This window comes from Orbicella franksi, chromosome 12, assembly GCF_964199315.1.
Source record: "Orbicella franksi chromosome 12, jaOrbFran1.1, whole genome shotgun sequence".
Classification (NCBI taxonomy): domain Eukaryota; kingdom Metazoa; phylum Cnidaria; class Anthozoa; order Scleractinia; family Merulinidae; genus Orbicella; species Orbicella franksi.
Genome location: NC_138156.1, coordinates 21,763,273 through 21,780,471, shown reverse-complemented (window position 1 = coordinate 21,780,471; position 17,199 = coordinate 21,763,273). Strand labels below are relative to the sequence as shown.

Genomic DNA, 17,199 nt, shown 5'->3' with positions numbered 1-17,199 from the left:
CATGAAGCTCTTGTGTTATGCAAATTTTAGTAGTTTCATTTCCCTTTCTGAAAATGTCACCTTTTTAGCATAGATTAGTGGAGACATAGGTGCTTTTAACCGGATGTTTCAGTAGTAGGTACAGCTTTCGTTCCATTTGCGTGGAAAACCACTTAAACGCTAGAATCTCAGACACGAACCTCGTCTGTTCGGAATCAACCGCAAATTTGACCATAGTTTCCAGCGAAACCTTTAGCTCTGGTCTCTCGAGGTAAGATGGTTCATGACGAGGCGAACTTTAAGTGATCATCTCACCGTAAGAAATCTCCCTCCCTCTTGTATCCTTGATCTTAAACTAAATAATTCTCTTGCCGTTTGCCTTACAGATTTGTGTTGTTCATTTTCTTGGCGGGGGTCTGACTGAATTGGAAATTTTAACAGTCTAAAGAAAGGAGAACCCCTTGTGCATTTTTCGCTCTAGGTGATGAATTCAAGGAGCTGGAAGGTTTGTTGGACGAGAGTTACCTTCTCTCTTAGCAACGTAACTTTAGCATGTGTAGTCTTTCTAACTTCCTTGGTTTTCTAGGCAGCAGCTTGCAATGGTGATTGAACACCGTCGAACACCTTTTTTTTTTTTAATTTTATCGAGAAGACAAAATTGCGTAAACATTTTCTCTGCAGTTTAGTGCATTACGAAATGGAAAATATAGTTTACCCTCGCTCCAAGTGTTAAGTCAGATTTAAGTGGCAAACTGTTTCGTCGAAGGATAATCTTGCGTTTTAAGCGGTTTAAGCTTTATTTTCATTTCAATGCCAAAAATGGCGCCCCGTGTTCGCCGTATTATTCGATATAACACAACGATAACAATGTATATTTTAAAGAAGATTACATACTAGAATTCACACGAATGTCGCTTTCGACGGAGGTGAGACCCGTAAGAGATTGACAGAACTGATAATTGTGGAGTCTTGTGTCACTTAACGCACGGCGCAGCCAAAGAAAGGTGTAAAAAAAAGAAAATTGCGGTCGTTTTCTTCCTTTTAAACCATCAGACCAATTCTCATATCTGCAAGCTTAGAATAAGCCATTTGACGAACAAATTTCCATGATTGTTCTGTAAATTAAATATATTTTCCGGACTGAACATCTGTCACTGTTTTTTTCCTACCAACATGCAAATGGTTAGATCACTCTTCGAGTTTCCCTCGAAAGTCAACAAATGTTTCTCCATCGAATTAACGAAAGCGCATTTGCGCTTTCGAGTAGATTAAGACGAAGGCTTTGCTTTTGATATACTAACTTTATTTTAAATAATTCGGTAAATTATTCCAGGCGGTACAGGAAAATTCTACCCACTTAGAAAATAAATAAAATATGGAATGCCGCTTTAAGCTGTGAATATTTTAATTTTTTTCGTCTATGACGTTGTTTTTATAAAATAAAAAGGGCAATTTCTTGTATAGGTAAAGCTGTATTGCGCTTTATGTCAGAATCATTGACAAGTCAGTCGTCGCATTTTGACATTTTAAGTTGCAATGCAACAAAAGAAAAATATATATATATAAAAAAAAAGGTATTGTCATTGTGCAGAATATCAATATTATATCACACGGAGGTCTCTAGTCACAGCATAAAATTATTTAACGGCCCCTAGGGCTGAACGGCTTGTTTTTATACTAGTTTCTCGCGTTTATAAATTCATATTTTTAAGATTTGCACAACAACAAAACCGAAACTTGAATTCTATTTCAAAAAAGTAATTTGTAGATGTCGCAAGTTGTGTAAATGAACTTGCCCATGCAGGTAAATATTCCGATTACTTAACATTCTGAAAAAACGTTTCCTCAAATTTAATTCGTGATGCTGCTATTTAAAGTTCTCCCCGAAGGTTGCTAGAGTTGATCGCTAATGTATAACACTAATGTCTTCGGACCGAAATGATTCTGTAAACTTGAAGTGTGTACGGAACATAAAATATCTTTTACTCCTGCCAAGGTAACGTCAGGGTTATGTTTGAAAACCTGTGGAGAGGGAAGGAGATACTCCCTTGCATCAACTAAATAGCTATGTGCGGCGCCAAGGGTATGGTATTCGAGCGATCTTGGCCTGAAATAGGGTATAGATTTGGATCTTTTGCACTCTGGCTAGTTAATAATAATATGACCCATTACAACTGAAGAATTGCAAGCCTCTTCGACTCCTCTTCACAAATGTTCACGCCAATTAAAGCCATTTCTGGTTACCTGAGCCGGAGACGTGTATATTAATTAACAATTAGATTATGAGCTCGAGATTTTAATCGCGCTTAGAAATCGAGCGAAGAATCGAATTGTTTTAGTATAAATCTACTATCTTCTTCACAGACACATCGACTGAAAACGCCATGAAGCGGCCGCCATTTGAATTGTTAACAACCGCACACTGCTAGGCTGCTCATTATCTACAACAGAATAGATAGTGAGTAACGGAGCCAATAAGAGAACGGCATTCGTGAAAGAAGGATTGCAGGTTTATACTAAATTAGTTCAGAAGTCTGAATTAGGGGATTAATGTTTGGGTCAGGTCTGAAATAGAGTATCAAAAAAACACATATTTTGGTCAAAAATTATAAGTTTATAGGGGTACCGCACAACAACACCAAAATTTCCGGGTCGAAGCTTTTCCGAAACAGGTTATCGAAACTTAATGCTCGGATTCTTTCTTGAAAGGAACACTAAGAGAGCTTCGGTGCTGTTGAGTAGTAACACGTGTTTGGTTAAACGTGGGTTGTCTATGTGAGATTTTTATAAACCTTGATAAAAGTTTCCTCACGTGCGACGTGTGAGGTGCGTGGTGTAAGGAAAAAGGAATCGTCACGAATAGGAGCCATCCCGAGTATGGCCCCTGTCACGACTCGTGTTTTGAAAGTATGACATTACGCGCCTGTTACATGAATTTGTACACAGGATCCCATCTGTAGGTCTGAGGAAAAACGTACCGTACTGCAGCATTCTTTTGTCGTCGAGGTGTTGTTATTATCTTCTGATTGAAATCCCAATTACGTGAAAAAGTAGGGAGCATTTTTTCTTTTTTCCTGAGCGGAAATGCAGTTTTTTTTGTTTTTTTTTCTTTTTTTGCAGTTGTTTCTGTTCGAAGCCTCACCGCTGATCTCTTAGAGCCTTTCACATTTGGTTTCGGGTTTTTCGCATCGAAGAAAAAAATTTGGCGTGTGCATTATGGACAGAAACGTTGGACATTAAAATTATTTGTCAGTTTTTGTAGTCAATTTTTTAGTGACGTATAGATCTTCGTGTGCAATCACAGTTGTTTACTTCTTCTTACGACGAAGTCACGATACTTTTTAGGTTCTATAAAAACTGTAAAATATTCTAGTTGAGGTTTTTTAGCTTGTTGGTAAAAAGCGACTAATTCTAATTTGCAGACTTATGGTTAACTCATGAACTGCTGATACCGTGAATACAAAGTTAGCATTTTGTCGTAATTTTGTTTTCTTCTCTGAAATCTGAACAACGTTTTTTGGTAAGCGTGCGTTTTTTTGTGAAATTGAATTCAATCGAAGGAACTTGTGATACTTCTGAACAAACATCGCTAACGTAACTCGAAGAGTTTCCGACTCCTGTCAGTTCCAATCCGAAGTGGCCCGAGCACTTTGAAGTTTGTTTCGTCATCTTTCGTCATCATCGGGTCAACTTCGCCTCAAGTCTGAAATCTTCGTAGCTCTTTGGGTGATCAGCTGTGGAGTGATTTTGCTTTTAGCAATGAAAGGTAACGAGAAAAATCTCCTCTCCAAACCAGTGTCGTTGGTTGTATGCCGGACGGAGGTGGAGGTTTGCTTAAAATAAAGAGCAAAAGAGTAAACCCACTTTGCTCACTGTACCATGGCTGTTAATTGAAGGTAAAGAGAATTTTCACTAACCAATAAGAAACAGCCGAAGAAAGTGCCACTGAAGCATCGCGCAAATTAAATCTTAGCAAAATCCTAGCGGCAGCTGCATAGAATGGTTACTGTCCATTTCACCGTACCTCCATCAGTCTTCATTAAAATCCTTTACAATGACACATTGATTCGATCTAGCTACACAGATTACAAATTTTTCTTTGTAGTTGACTGTGTGATATCGCCTCAGGAATGAATCAGACGAATGATCCTCTTCTATGGACTACATAATTTTCTTCAAACCTCTGAAACATTTGTTTGACCACTAATCAGATCCCCTTTTGTTTAAAAGAAAACAACGATGTAAATTTACCGAAGCTGTGATTGGTTCGCAAGATGATTGTATCCCGACTTGACAATTGCTGATCACACTCCTGTCTTCGCCAAACGATCGATATGGAGATAAAAAGATTCCTTGCCAGCTAAAATCGTTGCTATACCTACCCAGGCCAGATCCCCGGTAAACGAAGAAAGGAACGGCGGAAAAAAGATCTTGTATTCGAGGTAAAAGACGTGATTTTTGTTTTCTCTTTGTCGCTATTTGTTTATCATCGTATCTTTATGGAAAACCGGCGTTGAAATTGTCACGAGCGACCATGAAATAGCGTACAGAAAAAATAATTTCCACGGCTCTTTTCAAAGCGGGTTCGTACTGGTATATAAAAGGGAAAAAAAATCAAAATTCGAAATGTTTTTGTTTGAATGAGAATTACAAATTGCAAAAGCAGCTCTGGTATACAGCATCAAATAAACATAAACAACGGACTAAGGAAAATAATCCTGGATTTGGGTTAAATTTTTTTGAATAAACCTCAGGATTTTGTCCATGATTTCCAGTTAGTAGCTTTGGCGAAAAGTCCCAAACTATACTTCATTTTCCTTGGCAGAAAATGTCATGATTAGATTGCTGCTGGATCTGTAGCTATCGAGATGAAAGAAATCTTTTTCCAAATCCCTTTTCTGATAATGAGGTTTTTATTAGCTCAGTGTGTTCTCGGGGAGAATAGCTTTTGCTTTCTGCAAGTTCCCCTCTTTTTACTGTCAATGTAAACGCATCGAAGAAAATCATTTCGATTCTATGTTCGCCGGAACGATGTTTGTGGTTGAGGTTCATTCGCGATAAGCTAGCTTTTCGTTCTAGCGCCTTTCGTAGCAACATGCCTGACGCAGATGTTTTGCGTCCAAAGCAACTTTTCACTAACGCGACATAATTATGCTTGATTAAAATGAATCGGCTAAAAGCAATAGATAAACAGAAATTAGTTATCACTGATTACAAGCCGTGCATTTGTTGAAAGTCTTTGTGTTAGCCTGTTTGGAAAGAGCACTTTTTATCTACCATAATGAACTTTTCACCGATTACGTGGAAATTCCTTCTGTATTTTCTTCGCGTTGCTGAAATGTCAATTTCTTTTTCAACCGATGAAGAAATTAGTTAATTTCTTTGTTCAAACAGCAGGTTGTAAATCACCAGAATTTTTTGACAAGATGACGTGCACGGCTGAAGCAAACTGTACGAAAAAAGTTCTATACTTCGCAATTTGGTCGGCCCTGCAGCATACCTCGTTGCGTCCCATTATTAAGATTTGCTTTTCGTTTTTTCCTGTACTGTACTGTATTTTACTGTATTGTATTACATTGTACTTTACTTCACAATCAGAATGGAATATTTATAGATTGTTTTGTCCGGATTAGTTGCTTCTTTAAAACATATTTCCCTGATTGAAATAATCGTAGACTTTTTGACGCAGCGCAGTATAAAATACTGCTTTTGTCAACCTTTTAACACATGTCGAGGCTCATTACATTATTATTCATGTTTTCATGCTGTATGGACTCTTATCTTTATACAATGCAAATAATTGATCTGAGGGGTAATCGCCCTCAAGATAAACAGTACATGGTAAAAAATGACGTTCATTACAATTTCTTTGCTTTCTTCTGGGTTATCTTGATTAAAACTTGTAGGAAATTTCTACAGCTTGCCTTGGATATTATCAAACGCTTTTTTCTTTCGGACCACGTTGATCCCGCGTTAATTAAATACTCTTTTAGTAAAGGGCGGAGTCTACAGTCTTATCTTAAGTTACAGTTCACCACTAAAATTCTCTTTGTAGTCATGGGCCAAAACTGACATTGTGGCGAGATCTCGCGCGGGCACTATCAAGCGAGAGACCGCCAACAGGCAACCATCAGACGATAGTGATCGCTCCGCGAAGTGGCTCAGCAAACACGCAACTTTCTCCTACAGTTTTTTAGATGAAGATACAAAGAATATTTGACGGAAATTTCACGGACATGGACTGATACAGTTTTCTTTGTTGCAGACTGAATCAGTGCAGAGTAGAAAGCCGGATACGTCATGGTATTACGACTTCAGTGAACCGATTGAAAACGACAGAACGAGAGTGAGTAGCTAAGAAAGGTCTCCTTCACTCACATCACGCATTCCCAGTTCCCTCTATGACACACACCAGCAGGGAATCATGGTAGTTGTATTTATCAAAACAAATATTCAGTCCAAGATGATGAACGCAACTACCATGGTTCCCTACAGTCAAGTCAATGGGCGAAAATTGTCTAAGTCCGCGAATTTCGTTCGTTAAACGTCGCTAACGCGACGCCACATCTTTTAAGTCTTTGTAGTTTAGTGAGTCTGGTAGTGTTATAAGAAAGATATCCATAGCATTCGTTTATGAAGAACAACTTTTGCTGTCCTTCAGAGTACCAACACACAGCTGGAAATTTACCTCACAGAGACGAACATCAAGAAGGCGACGCTTGAGTTCGAGGAAGTTACGCGTCAGCCCGCGATATTCTCCAGGCGGAAAGATCATTACTGCTGTCTGTGCTGGTGTTTCTGTTGTTCCTGTGATTGGTACTGGTAAATAGAGCTCCTTCCTGTTATTTCGTGCTGTCATACGTTGTAATAGGCCATTTCATTGGTGCCTTTTACCTCTGCGTCAAAACGAGTATTCGTGCGAAATCGCTCATAAGAAAATTTGCTCCCACTACAGATTCATTTTCATGCAAATCAAACGTCATCTTCGCATGAAAAGTTTTGAACGAAGCCTCGTTTTGAAACAGAGGCAGAGGGAACTCGGAAATGGCCTAAATCTCGATCGCATCCAGAGTTATTTTCTTGAGAGCTTTAAGAAGCTTGGGTACAACTCTTGCTTCCAGTCTCTTCGCGTACGTTGTCATGATTTCAATGACGCTTTCCAGTAGGAATGAAGCTCAGATTAACATCGGATGATACCCTCAACTTTAGATCAACTCCAGCGAAAAACAGTAACTCAGCTGAAACACTGGTATGGAAAACTGATGTCAAAAGAAATGTATTCAAAACAAGAGATGATACGTCTCAATATTTCGTAAGCAACCACTGAAATGCAAGACAAAAGTCTTTGGTATAGTACCCGGTGACAAATCTCTTTGCTTCAAGAAGTCATTGTTCAGTTTTCCGAGGTCTCCTACCCTTGTCACATTGTCGCGTAGCTTAATAGGGGAAGATTCTAATTGCTTTCTCAGTCTAATGATAATTGCGACAGCAAGTGGAATCTTCTCCTATACAAAGAGCCATATTACATCAAACGCCTGGCAACTTCCCTCACCAAAGGACTCAAATCCAGCAAGAACTTTGCCTTTTCTCATGAGTATTACTTTTTGTTTTGTCTGTTCATTGTTATTAACACCGTATTTAAGAGCTATCTTGTTATCTCGTACGCATATTCTAGTCTGATAATGGTATAGTTCTTACCGAAATTGTTGACTGAATTTCGACACAGTGAACATTCTCGGATCATCATTTATTCTCTACGTACTAAAACTATCAGCCGGAACTGGGTTTTGAGCTGGAGACATTTCTGTCTAAACGTTGAAGTGGCCGGCGAGAGCTTTTTATCTTGAATTCTAGGTCTAGTTCTTCAGTGGACACGACTTTACTGAAATATTTTTCCAATCTTTGACAAACGTGACCAACTTTAAAGTCCACTTCACTCTAACAATGGTATTTGATAATGTCTGTTGATAATGGTTCTTGACCGCAACAGTCCTCAATAATCACCCTTCATAATGACCCTTGGTGATGCTTCGCCGCGATAATGACCCTTTGTAATGACTCTTGTTTGTTGTACTCGATAATGGCCCTTAATGATGACCCTTGATAAAAGTTCTTGGCAATGGGCCTCGGCTGAGGCCTTCTAAAGTTTAGCCTAGCGAGAATTCTTCACGTTCAAATCTGTGTAAACCTCTCTAGATTCGGCGTTGCACTGTTATATAACCGCAGAGGTGCACGATAATAGAGCGGTAAAATCTTCAGAAGACAGCGTTTGACGCAGAGCACATGTTTTTGGTTTCGCGGCCCATTTACGCCTGAGTTTGGATATATACTACAAGCCCGATTACTCTACACCACAGCTTGAATAAAATAGGTAACGGTGTCTATTATGTGTGTTTGGACTATCTACTTGAATGGTCGGAGCGTGCATAGAATAGACTCAGGTACCGATTTTATTCAAGCTGCGCTGTGGTGTAGAGTAATCGGGCTTGTAGTATTATCTGGCTTTGTGATATTGAATTTATTTCATGTGTGCATTATCCCAGTCACATCGTGTAACGGAAATAAAAAAAAAAAAAAAACTCGTTAAGGACATGCTGGCGGCCCCAAAGCTCACTTGATAGAGTGCTGCAGTGCAGGGTTCGTATCTGGCGCTGAAGTCTTGGGTCATTTTTTTTTTCTGAACTTATTTTTCTCTTTAATCTCTGGTTTAATTTGCTCTTGGCTACATGCAGTTTTCGTGAAGATCCAAAACCTGATCTCGCAGATCCATTCCATAACACGTTCAATTTCGAGTTGACGCCATTCTCTATTTTTAAAAGGGGTGTGACAATGGGATTGAAGTGTATGTATTTCCTGGCGCCAGATTACTTGTCCAAAATATGAATTCTCGATTTACTTTTAACTCGAGGAGTACACGCGTCGGCAGGAATCTACACAGTCTTAAATGCAATTGTCATTTCACGTCTGTCGTTTGTTGATCTATATTAATATCGTGTCCAGGCAAGATCTGAAGTAAAACTCTCTTTCTCTGTATCTGAGAGCAGCTGACCTTGCAGAATTCCCAGAAAGAAAGGAAACTTTATAGAGGCATGGGTTAGTGACCCACATTAGTAACACAATTAAGACTTTCTGATTTCACGATTGTATTTTTGTATTGTAAATTAATTGTTCCTCAAGTTTAAAAGTATGCTTGAACTGATTGTAAATTTGGCCGAGAAAAGAGGGAAGGGGGATCAATAAGTGTGCTTTTATTGTCATGACAAGAACAGCAGCAAGACTGTAAAGCAATTTTTTGTACGGAATGTAAGATAAACGTACGTGCGTTATTAAATGTACAGAACTCCAGAATCTCATGTGACTTGGGTTCTAATCCGCTTAATTTTAGTACATTGTACAATGTACCAGAATGTTCTAAATAGACCCTCCTCCAATTATTTTATAGACCTGAGGTGTTTATCGTTTTGGGGGACCCTGGGGAAGTAGACGTTTTATTGCCTTTTAATATCGCATCATCTGAAGAGTTGGTGAAACACCAATGGACCAACCGCGAGGGAGTGATTTCTTCTACTTTTTTTAGTATTCTGCAGTAGATATTTCTGAAAACTGAGATCTCAATATAAATATAAAGATGTTGGTTACATTCTCCATGAATCGTTACATTCAACACCTAAAGTCTGTACGAAAATTAATAGTTTGGAATTTTGAGGTTTTTCTATTTTCGATTGATATGGATTGTTGTCATCGATGTTATCCGCTAATTGGGGTTATCACTCGTTCTATTCTAAGCGTTCAGTGGGACGAAAATAAAAAAGTTGTTGGTATGTCATTTTAGAGTAAGTTTACGTTCGTAGAATGTTTAATATCTGTAAAATGTTTCCACATCCTACCAAAACAAAGCGGAAATGAATTTAAAAAAACGAGTCATCAATCCCTGTTGCATCCCTAATGGGTCGCCTGCAGTGGATTTTATTGCATCGACCACTGATCTCCTGTTTTCAACTATAAATGTAATATATGTGAAGCTTTTTCTTTCTGGCTGTCGTCTTTAATCTAAATACTTTGCGTTCACTGCTTCCAGTCTCTGTAACCCTTTGCTAATAAAAGGCAGGAAATCTGGATAAATCTCTTTCTTTTAAGAGGATTTTTAAGGCTCTCAAATCAAACTGAACTTAAAACCACGATCGGTGAATGGTATGGTCAGATGTTGACGCACAGGGGACTCGATTTCAAGGGAAATATTGGAACTGATTGTAAATTACGTTTCAATAAAGACCTTTTGAATCGCGAAGCTACATGAAATCGCTGTGGGACATTTTTCTAATCCCAAGTTTTCAAGTTTAGCATTCATTATCTGTGCGGTGAAGGTTTCGTGTTGGTTCGACGCGAAAAATAAACTCACATGTCAAGGGTATTCCGCTACGAAATGTAAATCATTTTCACCCAACCGCGACATTTCAGTATCATAAAACGTAGATACCGGTTTGTTTGCTCGAATTGTTTTTGCCGATCTGTCGATTGGGATCTGTCTAAACTGACTATTATGTCGACTAATATATCTTTCTTTTTTATCTCTCCGTTTTGTCAACAGTCCTGCCCGTCGATTTAGAGTTGGAAGCATGGAGACATCACCAAACAATAAATACAACCCCAAGTAAGTTGAATGGAATTTTTTTTATTTCTTCAGTTAATGTTGCGTGTCAGTGATTTAAATTATTCTTTTCGTCGTCGAGGGAAGACATGACCCCGGAACATGCTGGAATTAATACGGCAAAAATTATCAGAATGTCTTGAAAAATTAAGCCTTTCTCTTGAGGTGGGAACAGGGATTACTTCACGAGAAATTTCCCTGATTATTGTAGGTGGGAAGAATTGAGAAGCGGCCGGCCGTGTTGATATTTCTTTAACCGCTTGCATTCGCTGTACAAAATTTGTTCTTCGCTCTATCGTCGTTGAGTTTTTACCTAAAAAGAAAGCTTCTAATGTAGAACGGCAGAAGAAAATCTTTTTAAGCTTAAGTTGTTCTGTACAGGCAAGATTCAAATTGCGTACATACCTGCTTGTCCGACACGATCATAAGGATGAGTGAAGTACGCCGGAAGCAGAGGAATATTATATTTTGGTTTTAAATTTTAAGGATGAAAATCGGAAGGGTTGTTACTTGAAACTTGAGTCAAACCGGCGCTGTGTCATATCGGATCAGCTATCAATCCCGTGACGTTTTGTTCAAGAAGTTTGTCGCACAGTTATCGCGTTTATTTTCATGTTCGATAAGATACTCGCGGAAACCATTGGCTAACAACGAACGCAAGTGTTTCTCAAAACACTCGGGACCTCTGGAAGAAGTGTTCTTAACTGTAATGCTTCGTCATTCACTGATCAAGTCAACCGTCTCAATGCAGTTGGGCTGTTTGTGTGTTTATGGAAACGGAAGGTTTGATAATGAGTACGTGATTCAAAATCCATTTTCTTTACCCAATGTTAATGCAGTTCAACTGAACGGCTGATGGGAAGAAATAAATTCGTCAAATTGTGGGTATTGTCTGGATGTAGGGCCAAATATTCAAAGAATTAGAATGACTGATACATTATATTTAATAAGATTGGGACAGAAACACTTTTTCCCGAATCCCAACGTATATTTCTTTATATCAGCGGGTTGGTTGCGAGTTCTATTGTACTCTTTGCTCGTAAATTGTGTAACTCATTTTGTATTTATAATTTTACGGGTATAAATAGGCCTTTCCTAAAACTACCATGGTATAGTGTTAACCTCGCAAGGTCTTTGTTCTAATGACACAATAGCCTTTAGAGTCCATGTGGCCAGCTCGCACTTAAATAGTCGACGCTTTAGTAGAGGTGTGTTCTGGAATTAGAAAAAGCCGACAGCTTACTTTAGAGGCTTGAGGCCAATGGAAACTTAAATGTGTGCTAGTTTTTGTTCCCCAGATTCAATGTTTATGCAAATTTAAAGCAAATTTTAATCCCTTCGAGAACTTGTGGCCTGGCACGTGCAGCTCGTGACAAGAACAAAGCCCATTGTAAATGCATGCCTCCTAATACTTCGAAAAATATTATGGCATTTTTGACCAGCTCTAAGTGCCTTCGTAGCTCAGTATTAAGTGGTAGATCGTGTTTACTGGCATCTCAAAGGTGACGAATGGCTTCCACTCGCAAAGCCTCATTTTTTTTCACAATTTCCGGTTTTGTAATTCAACTAATTGCTTAAGAAGTTGTTGAAGAATTGAAAGATCGCTTTCCTTTCTTTTCATATTTTTTGCCCTCAGTTCACCTGAAAGATTCACGATTTTTAACGCTTGCATTATTCAAATAATCGCATTTTGTTATGGTGAGACTTTAACTCTGTTATTCTTTTTCTTGTGTAAAACTAACACAACACAATACGGTACAACAAAGCGCCTTACAATACAATGCAATGAGATGCAAGTCGCGTAATGCAATGGAGATTTATTTGACCACATTGAAGATAAAGTTTAATTTGCGTTCTGTTTCTTCTTCAAGACCGAGCAGAGAGGAAGTCCAAGAATGGGGAATAAGTTTTGAAAAACTACTCACGAGCAAAAGTAAGTGAAGTTCGTAAATTTTTGAATTTTATTCAGCTGAGAGATTAACACGTAACTTCGCCTTACCATATCATTCCATTGTCAAGCACACAGGTAATGAGAAGAACGAAAATCATCAATTAAAGACTGGTTTCTATGTTATAGTTTCGATCGCTGTAAAAAAGGCCGGGACGTTAGCTGTATCTGGGATCTCAACGATCGTAGCAATCTCTTGTTTTAGAAATCATTGAGAGAAATGTTGGGAGTACCAGGGTTAGGGCAAGTGTTAATTTACATCATTAGTTAAATGAGATGTATCTGTCCGTCCTGTTAAAAGTGTGTCGCAGCTGAGGCGACGATATCGATAAACAGGGGCAATAGAAATTATTTACAAGAAAATGGCACTAAAATCTTCAGGTGAAATTTTCAATGTTTTCGGTCACCTGGCCGTCACCCACGCGTCGTCCTGTTGACCTCGCTTACGTAATTAACCTAATGGACGTAATCAGTGGGCGTCTGTGTATGTAGGAGGCTTTCAACAAACAACCCATTGATGAGAGAAAATGAGTGCAAGAGCGCCAGGAAAACACAAGAGGACATTACTGCAAAACACGCAGTAATAAAAGGGATTGTAAAAGTAGCTAAAAGTGTTCCCTCTTAGTATTTCCTTACAGACCGGACCAAAAAAACAAACAAACAAACAAAGAAAAAAACAGTACAGACCAGTAAGAAGAGCATGAAGGAAATTTGTATGTTGACAGCATGATGATTACCCTGGTCCCAGAGGTTTTTCTTGATTTTTCTCCGCATGAGAGAGCTGCGAGGAGCCGCGAAGCGGCGGACACAAGTCGCGAAGCTGGCTGTCTCATCTCATACGGAAAAAAATCAATAAAAATTCGCGGCTCTCTTGGCTGTCTCATCTCATGCGGAAAAGAATCAAGAAAAACGCTGGGACCAGGGTACATGACGATTCTCTTCTTCTCAAAGCATGTAGAATATATCCTGGTCACGTATCGAGTCCAGCCATTAGGGAACTTAAGCAAACCACGACGGCAACGGCAATGAGAACGTCACCAAACAAAAGGTTTAATGAGCAAAACAATAACTGTGCACGTGCGTTATAAAACTTTGTACATTTCTTAGCCGTCCTCTGGACAGCAACAACGTGAAATGACTAATTAAGTTCTGCGTATTTTGGAGAACGCGAACGACCGCGGCTAAGTTTTCGTATTTTTATTTGGAATTTAACGCTGGCGTTACATTTTTAGCTTGAGCACTTCTGAGACTGATAGGCGATCTGAATAGATCTAGACAATTGCGAAATTCAAAGATAAAATATAAATTCATTTTTTTACTTGGCGTCGTCCTCGCAGTCGCCGTCGTCATTGCTTTGCGTGATCTGCGTGACTGTACCATAATCACGCAGTCGTTTGTGTTCGTGGTCAGGTTGTAACGGCAATATATTGAATCGATGGCGAGAAAGCGTGAAATAACCTAGAACCCGTAAATCGGATTTTTAGTTTTCAGAGGAAAAAAAATGGGTCAAGGCAGTACTAAACGAGAATATTTCTTTCTTTTTTTTTCTTCGCTCTTCTTTAGCTGGTGTGAAAATCTTCCATGATTTTCTGAAATCTCAATACTCAGAGGAAAACTTGTTGTTTTGGCTGGCGGTGGAGAAACTCAAGAAAGAAACAGATCAGGCGGCCGTCAAAGAACTCGCACAGTCCATTTACCGTGATTACCTATCATCGGAATCTCCTAAAGAGGTGTGTACCTAGTGTTTATATTAATAATGCCCTGTGTACAATTTATATCTAATCGTACCTTTTGATACGCTTCGGCGGCATATCAGGCCAGTTTGGTCTCGCCGTAGTCGAGACAAAGTACCCATGGCTAGACCAAACGAGCCTACCCAAATTCGGCCGAGTGACCATGACGTCATAGCCATATCGGGTCAGTGACTTGATATCGGGGGATATCAGGACAGTAGTCACGGCTTCTGATTGGCTAATTGCGAATTTGGGTACGGTAACACTTGAAACCTGCCCGGCCACATGCTGCCCTGCTCACAAACAGAGATTCCAGATCCACATTTTATCTGTACAGTCAGTGTGTTGAATACCGAAAAAGGACTTTGACATGAGCAGATTTGCGAAAGCCAAAACAAATAAATTAATGCTCGGATTTGCGAAAGCCAAAAAAATAAATTTAAGCTTATAATGCGCTTAATTTATTATCGGATGTCTTAATTTGTCGGAGAACTTTGAGACTTGGAATCTTGTAGCGTTCGAGCTGACTCCCGTTTGGGACTGACGTGCACAATGCACTAACTAGCACCCCGTCCATACTACGGAAACCATAGTTCTGTCGCTCCTTAGCCACTAAACTCGAAATAGACTTAACTTTACCAACAAGGCTTGAACCTTTCTCACCTCGTCTTCTTTTGCTTACACCCACTCATGAAGTTTTTAATTTCACCTCTGTTCAATAGGTCAGCATTGACCACAAAACTCGGCAGCTGATTGAAGACGTGTTGGAGGAACCCGATCAAACAGTGTACGACAATGCTCAGCGTCACGTGTATTACGTCATGTATCAGGACTGTTACCCAAGATTCATAGTGTCGAACGTTTTCAAGGCCCTACTGATGGCTAACGACTGATCACGTGATTTTGAATAGTATCTAGCTTATTTTCTGTTGAGTAGATTCTGCGATCGATGGTACGATTAGATGAAAATACAAAGTAAGGGACTCGTTCTTCTCGGTTTTTTACTTCGGGCCTTGCGTCTTAATGTTCCGATGAATATTTCTTGGCGCATTCTGTTAAATATCATGCTACTTCACAATTGGTCCTTTGAGCGTTGGGTCGTTTCACGCGACAGTCTTTCGTAGCACTAACGAATGCTGTGAAAAGCTAGTTAGTCCCTTACTTTTAGGGGGTAATGCAAATATCTTATTTTTCTCCCAATCTTGGTCTGCTTGTTGGTAGACATCCTGTGATAGCAATTTTTACGTCACATACATGTATAGACATTCTTGGCGAGGAAACCAGTTTCCAAATGTGATGAACCGGTTTTAAGGCTGTCTTAGAGACCATATCTAGCTGTGTTGGTATGACAAGTGTCACTTCTCTAGGGCCGGATATGGCTGAAGCGTTAGAATGTTGCTTGGAACATGACTGTGTCCCCATAAGGAAGTATCTCATTTACCGGAGGTTACATCAATGTAGTGTTTCAACGTGCTTGCACGTGACTTGTACCATGACTCTATGTCATCTTACGGGAACTATACTGTCACTAGAGGTCACAACATCTAATAAGGCAATTATCTCTCTGCACACTTTGCATACCTATCATGGTAGATTATTATCTGCATGCATTGCGGACCTATTTTTGTTTTTCTCAGCGTGGGCCTGAACCACGATTTACTTTACACCGGAAGCCATAATCGGGGATTATGGCTCCTGTTCATACGTATCGATCTGGGTATCCAATCCTCCACAACCTAAGCTGTTGTCTTTTTGGTCAATCAGTTGCAGATCTGACACCCTCGTGATCTTGCCGACGCAACTCTTCGTGCGATTGCGCCATGTTTTCCCGCGACTTTACAGGCTGTGCGCCTCGGTTTTAGTAACCGTCGAGTTTACTGAGTTTCTGAATATTCATTTGGCGCATTAGCCAGCGTCCACACTGCGCCGGATAAATTTGAAAACACAGCTTTATTTCTACGATTAGGCCTATCGTCCACACTAACCAGCCACGAAAACGGTCGAAAATGCTCTTCAAACCGGGGGAATTTGAGAACGACGGCTTTTCGTTTTCGTGTAGATGGAAAGCATTTTGAAAACGGACCTTTTCGAAAACGATGTAGTCACGGTAATCATGTGATTTCCCTGATCGAGTTTTCCTCAAACACAAATCCAAAATGACCGGTGATTGTTGCGTTTTTAAGTTCCTCCGGCGTGATGTGGACGGAAAACATTTGATGCGTTTTCAGAGTGAAACCTCCGTTTTCAAATTCCTCCGGCGTAGTGTGGACGCGGCCTTGGTCTAGTCATAAACCAATTGTGTAGTAAGTAATAAATATATGAATCAACTTTGATTACTGTACGAAAGGAAAATTGGTGTTCATTCCTAAGAATAAAAGAAATGTTTAGAGTTTTTTTAAAAAAAAGTATTTAATATGATACCAATGTTCAAGCATCGTGGCGAGAACGTTGAAAATATTGTAGTGAAATGAAAAACTATTTGATGAAGGTCTAAGATAGAATGTATATATTACAGGGGAAGCTATTCTTTCTACACGAAAACTTGAAAATTGAAATTTTAATGGAAAGGCATTTGCAGTGACCGAGTGGCTATGTTCAATCTGTGAAACCTTTTCTGATCATTTTTACTAAAGGACATTTAGTGATGTATGCCAACAATGAACTGTAAATAAATAAAACTGAAAAATACCTAGCTTTCGATTTGGTCTTTTTAATACTCTTGAAAGTAAACCTGTATTGGGGAAATATTATTCGCGTTCACTTTAATGACCATTACTGGCAGGTAATGGACCGGGCCGCAGGTGAAGGTCACAAACTTGTATAAAGAACGTGACCAGTATTCCTAACTACGGACCGAACAAGCTTTTTGAATCAGTTGACTGTTTCAAAAC

At 39.3% G+C, this 17,199-nt stretch overlaps 1 protein-coding gene across 1 annotated transcript; it reads left to right on the top strand.

The window, feature by feature from the left end:
• The first annotated feature begins 100 nt into the window (after window positions 1-100).
• On the top strand, window positions 101-17,145 carry LOC145463010 (regulator of G-protein signaling 19-like). Its single transcript, XM_081446704.1, has 8 exons — window positions 101-250; window positions 366-484; window positions 6,245-6,325; window positions 6,641-6,801; window positions 10,568-10,630; window positions 12,499-12,560; window positions 14,139-14,305; window positions 15,031-17,145. Exons 2-8 carry the CDS (start codon window positions 464-466, stop codon window positions 15,199-15,201), a joined length of 726 nt encoding a protein of 241 aa, XP_081302830.1. The 5' UTR covers window positions 101-250; window positions 366-463; the 3' UTR covers window positions 15,202-17,145.
• Window positions 17,146-17,199: the final 54 nt, after the last annotated feature.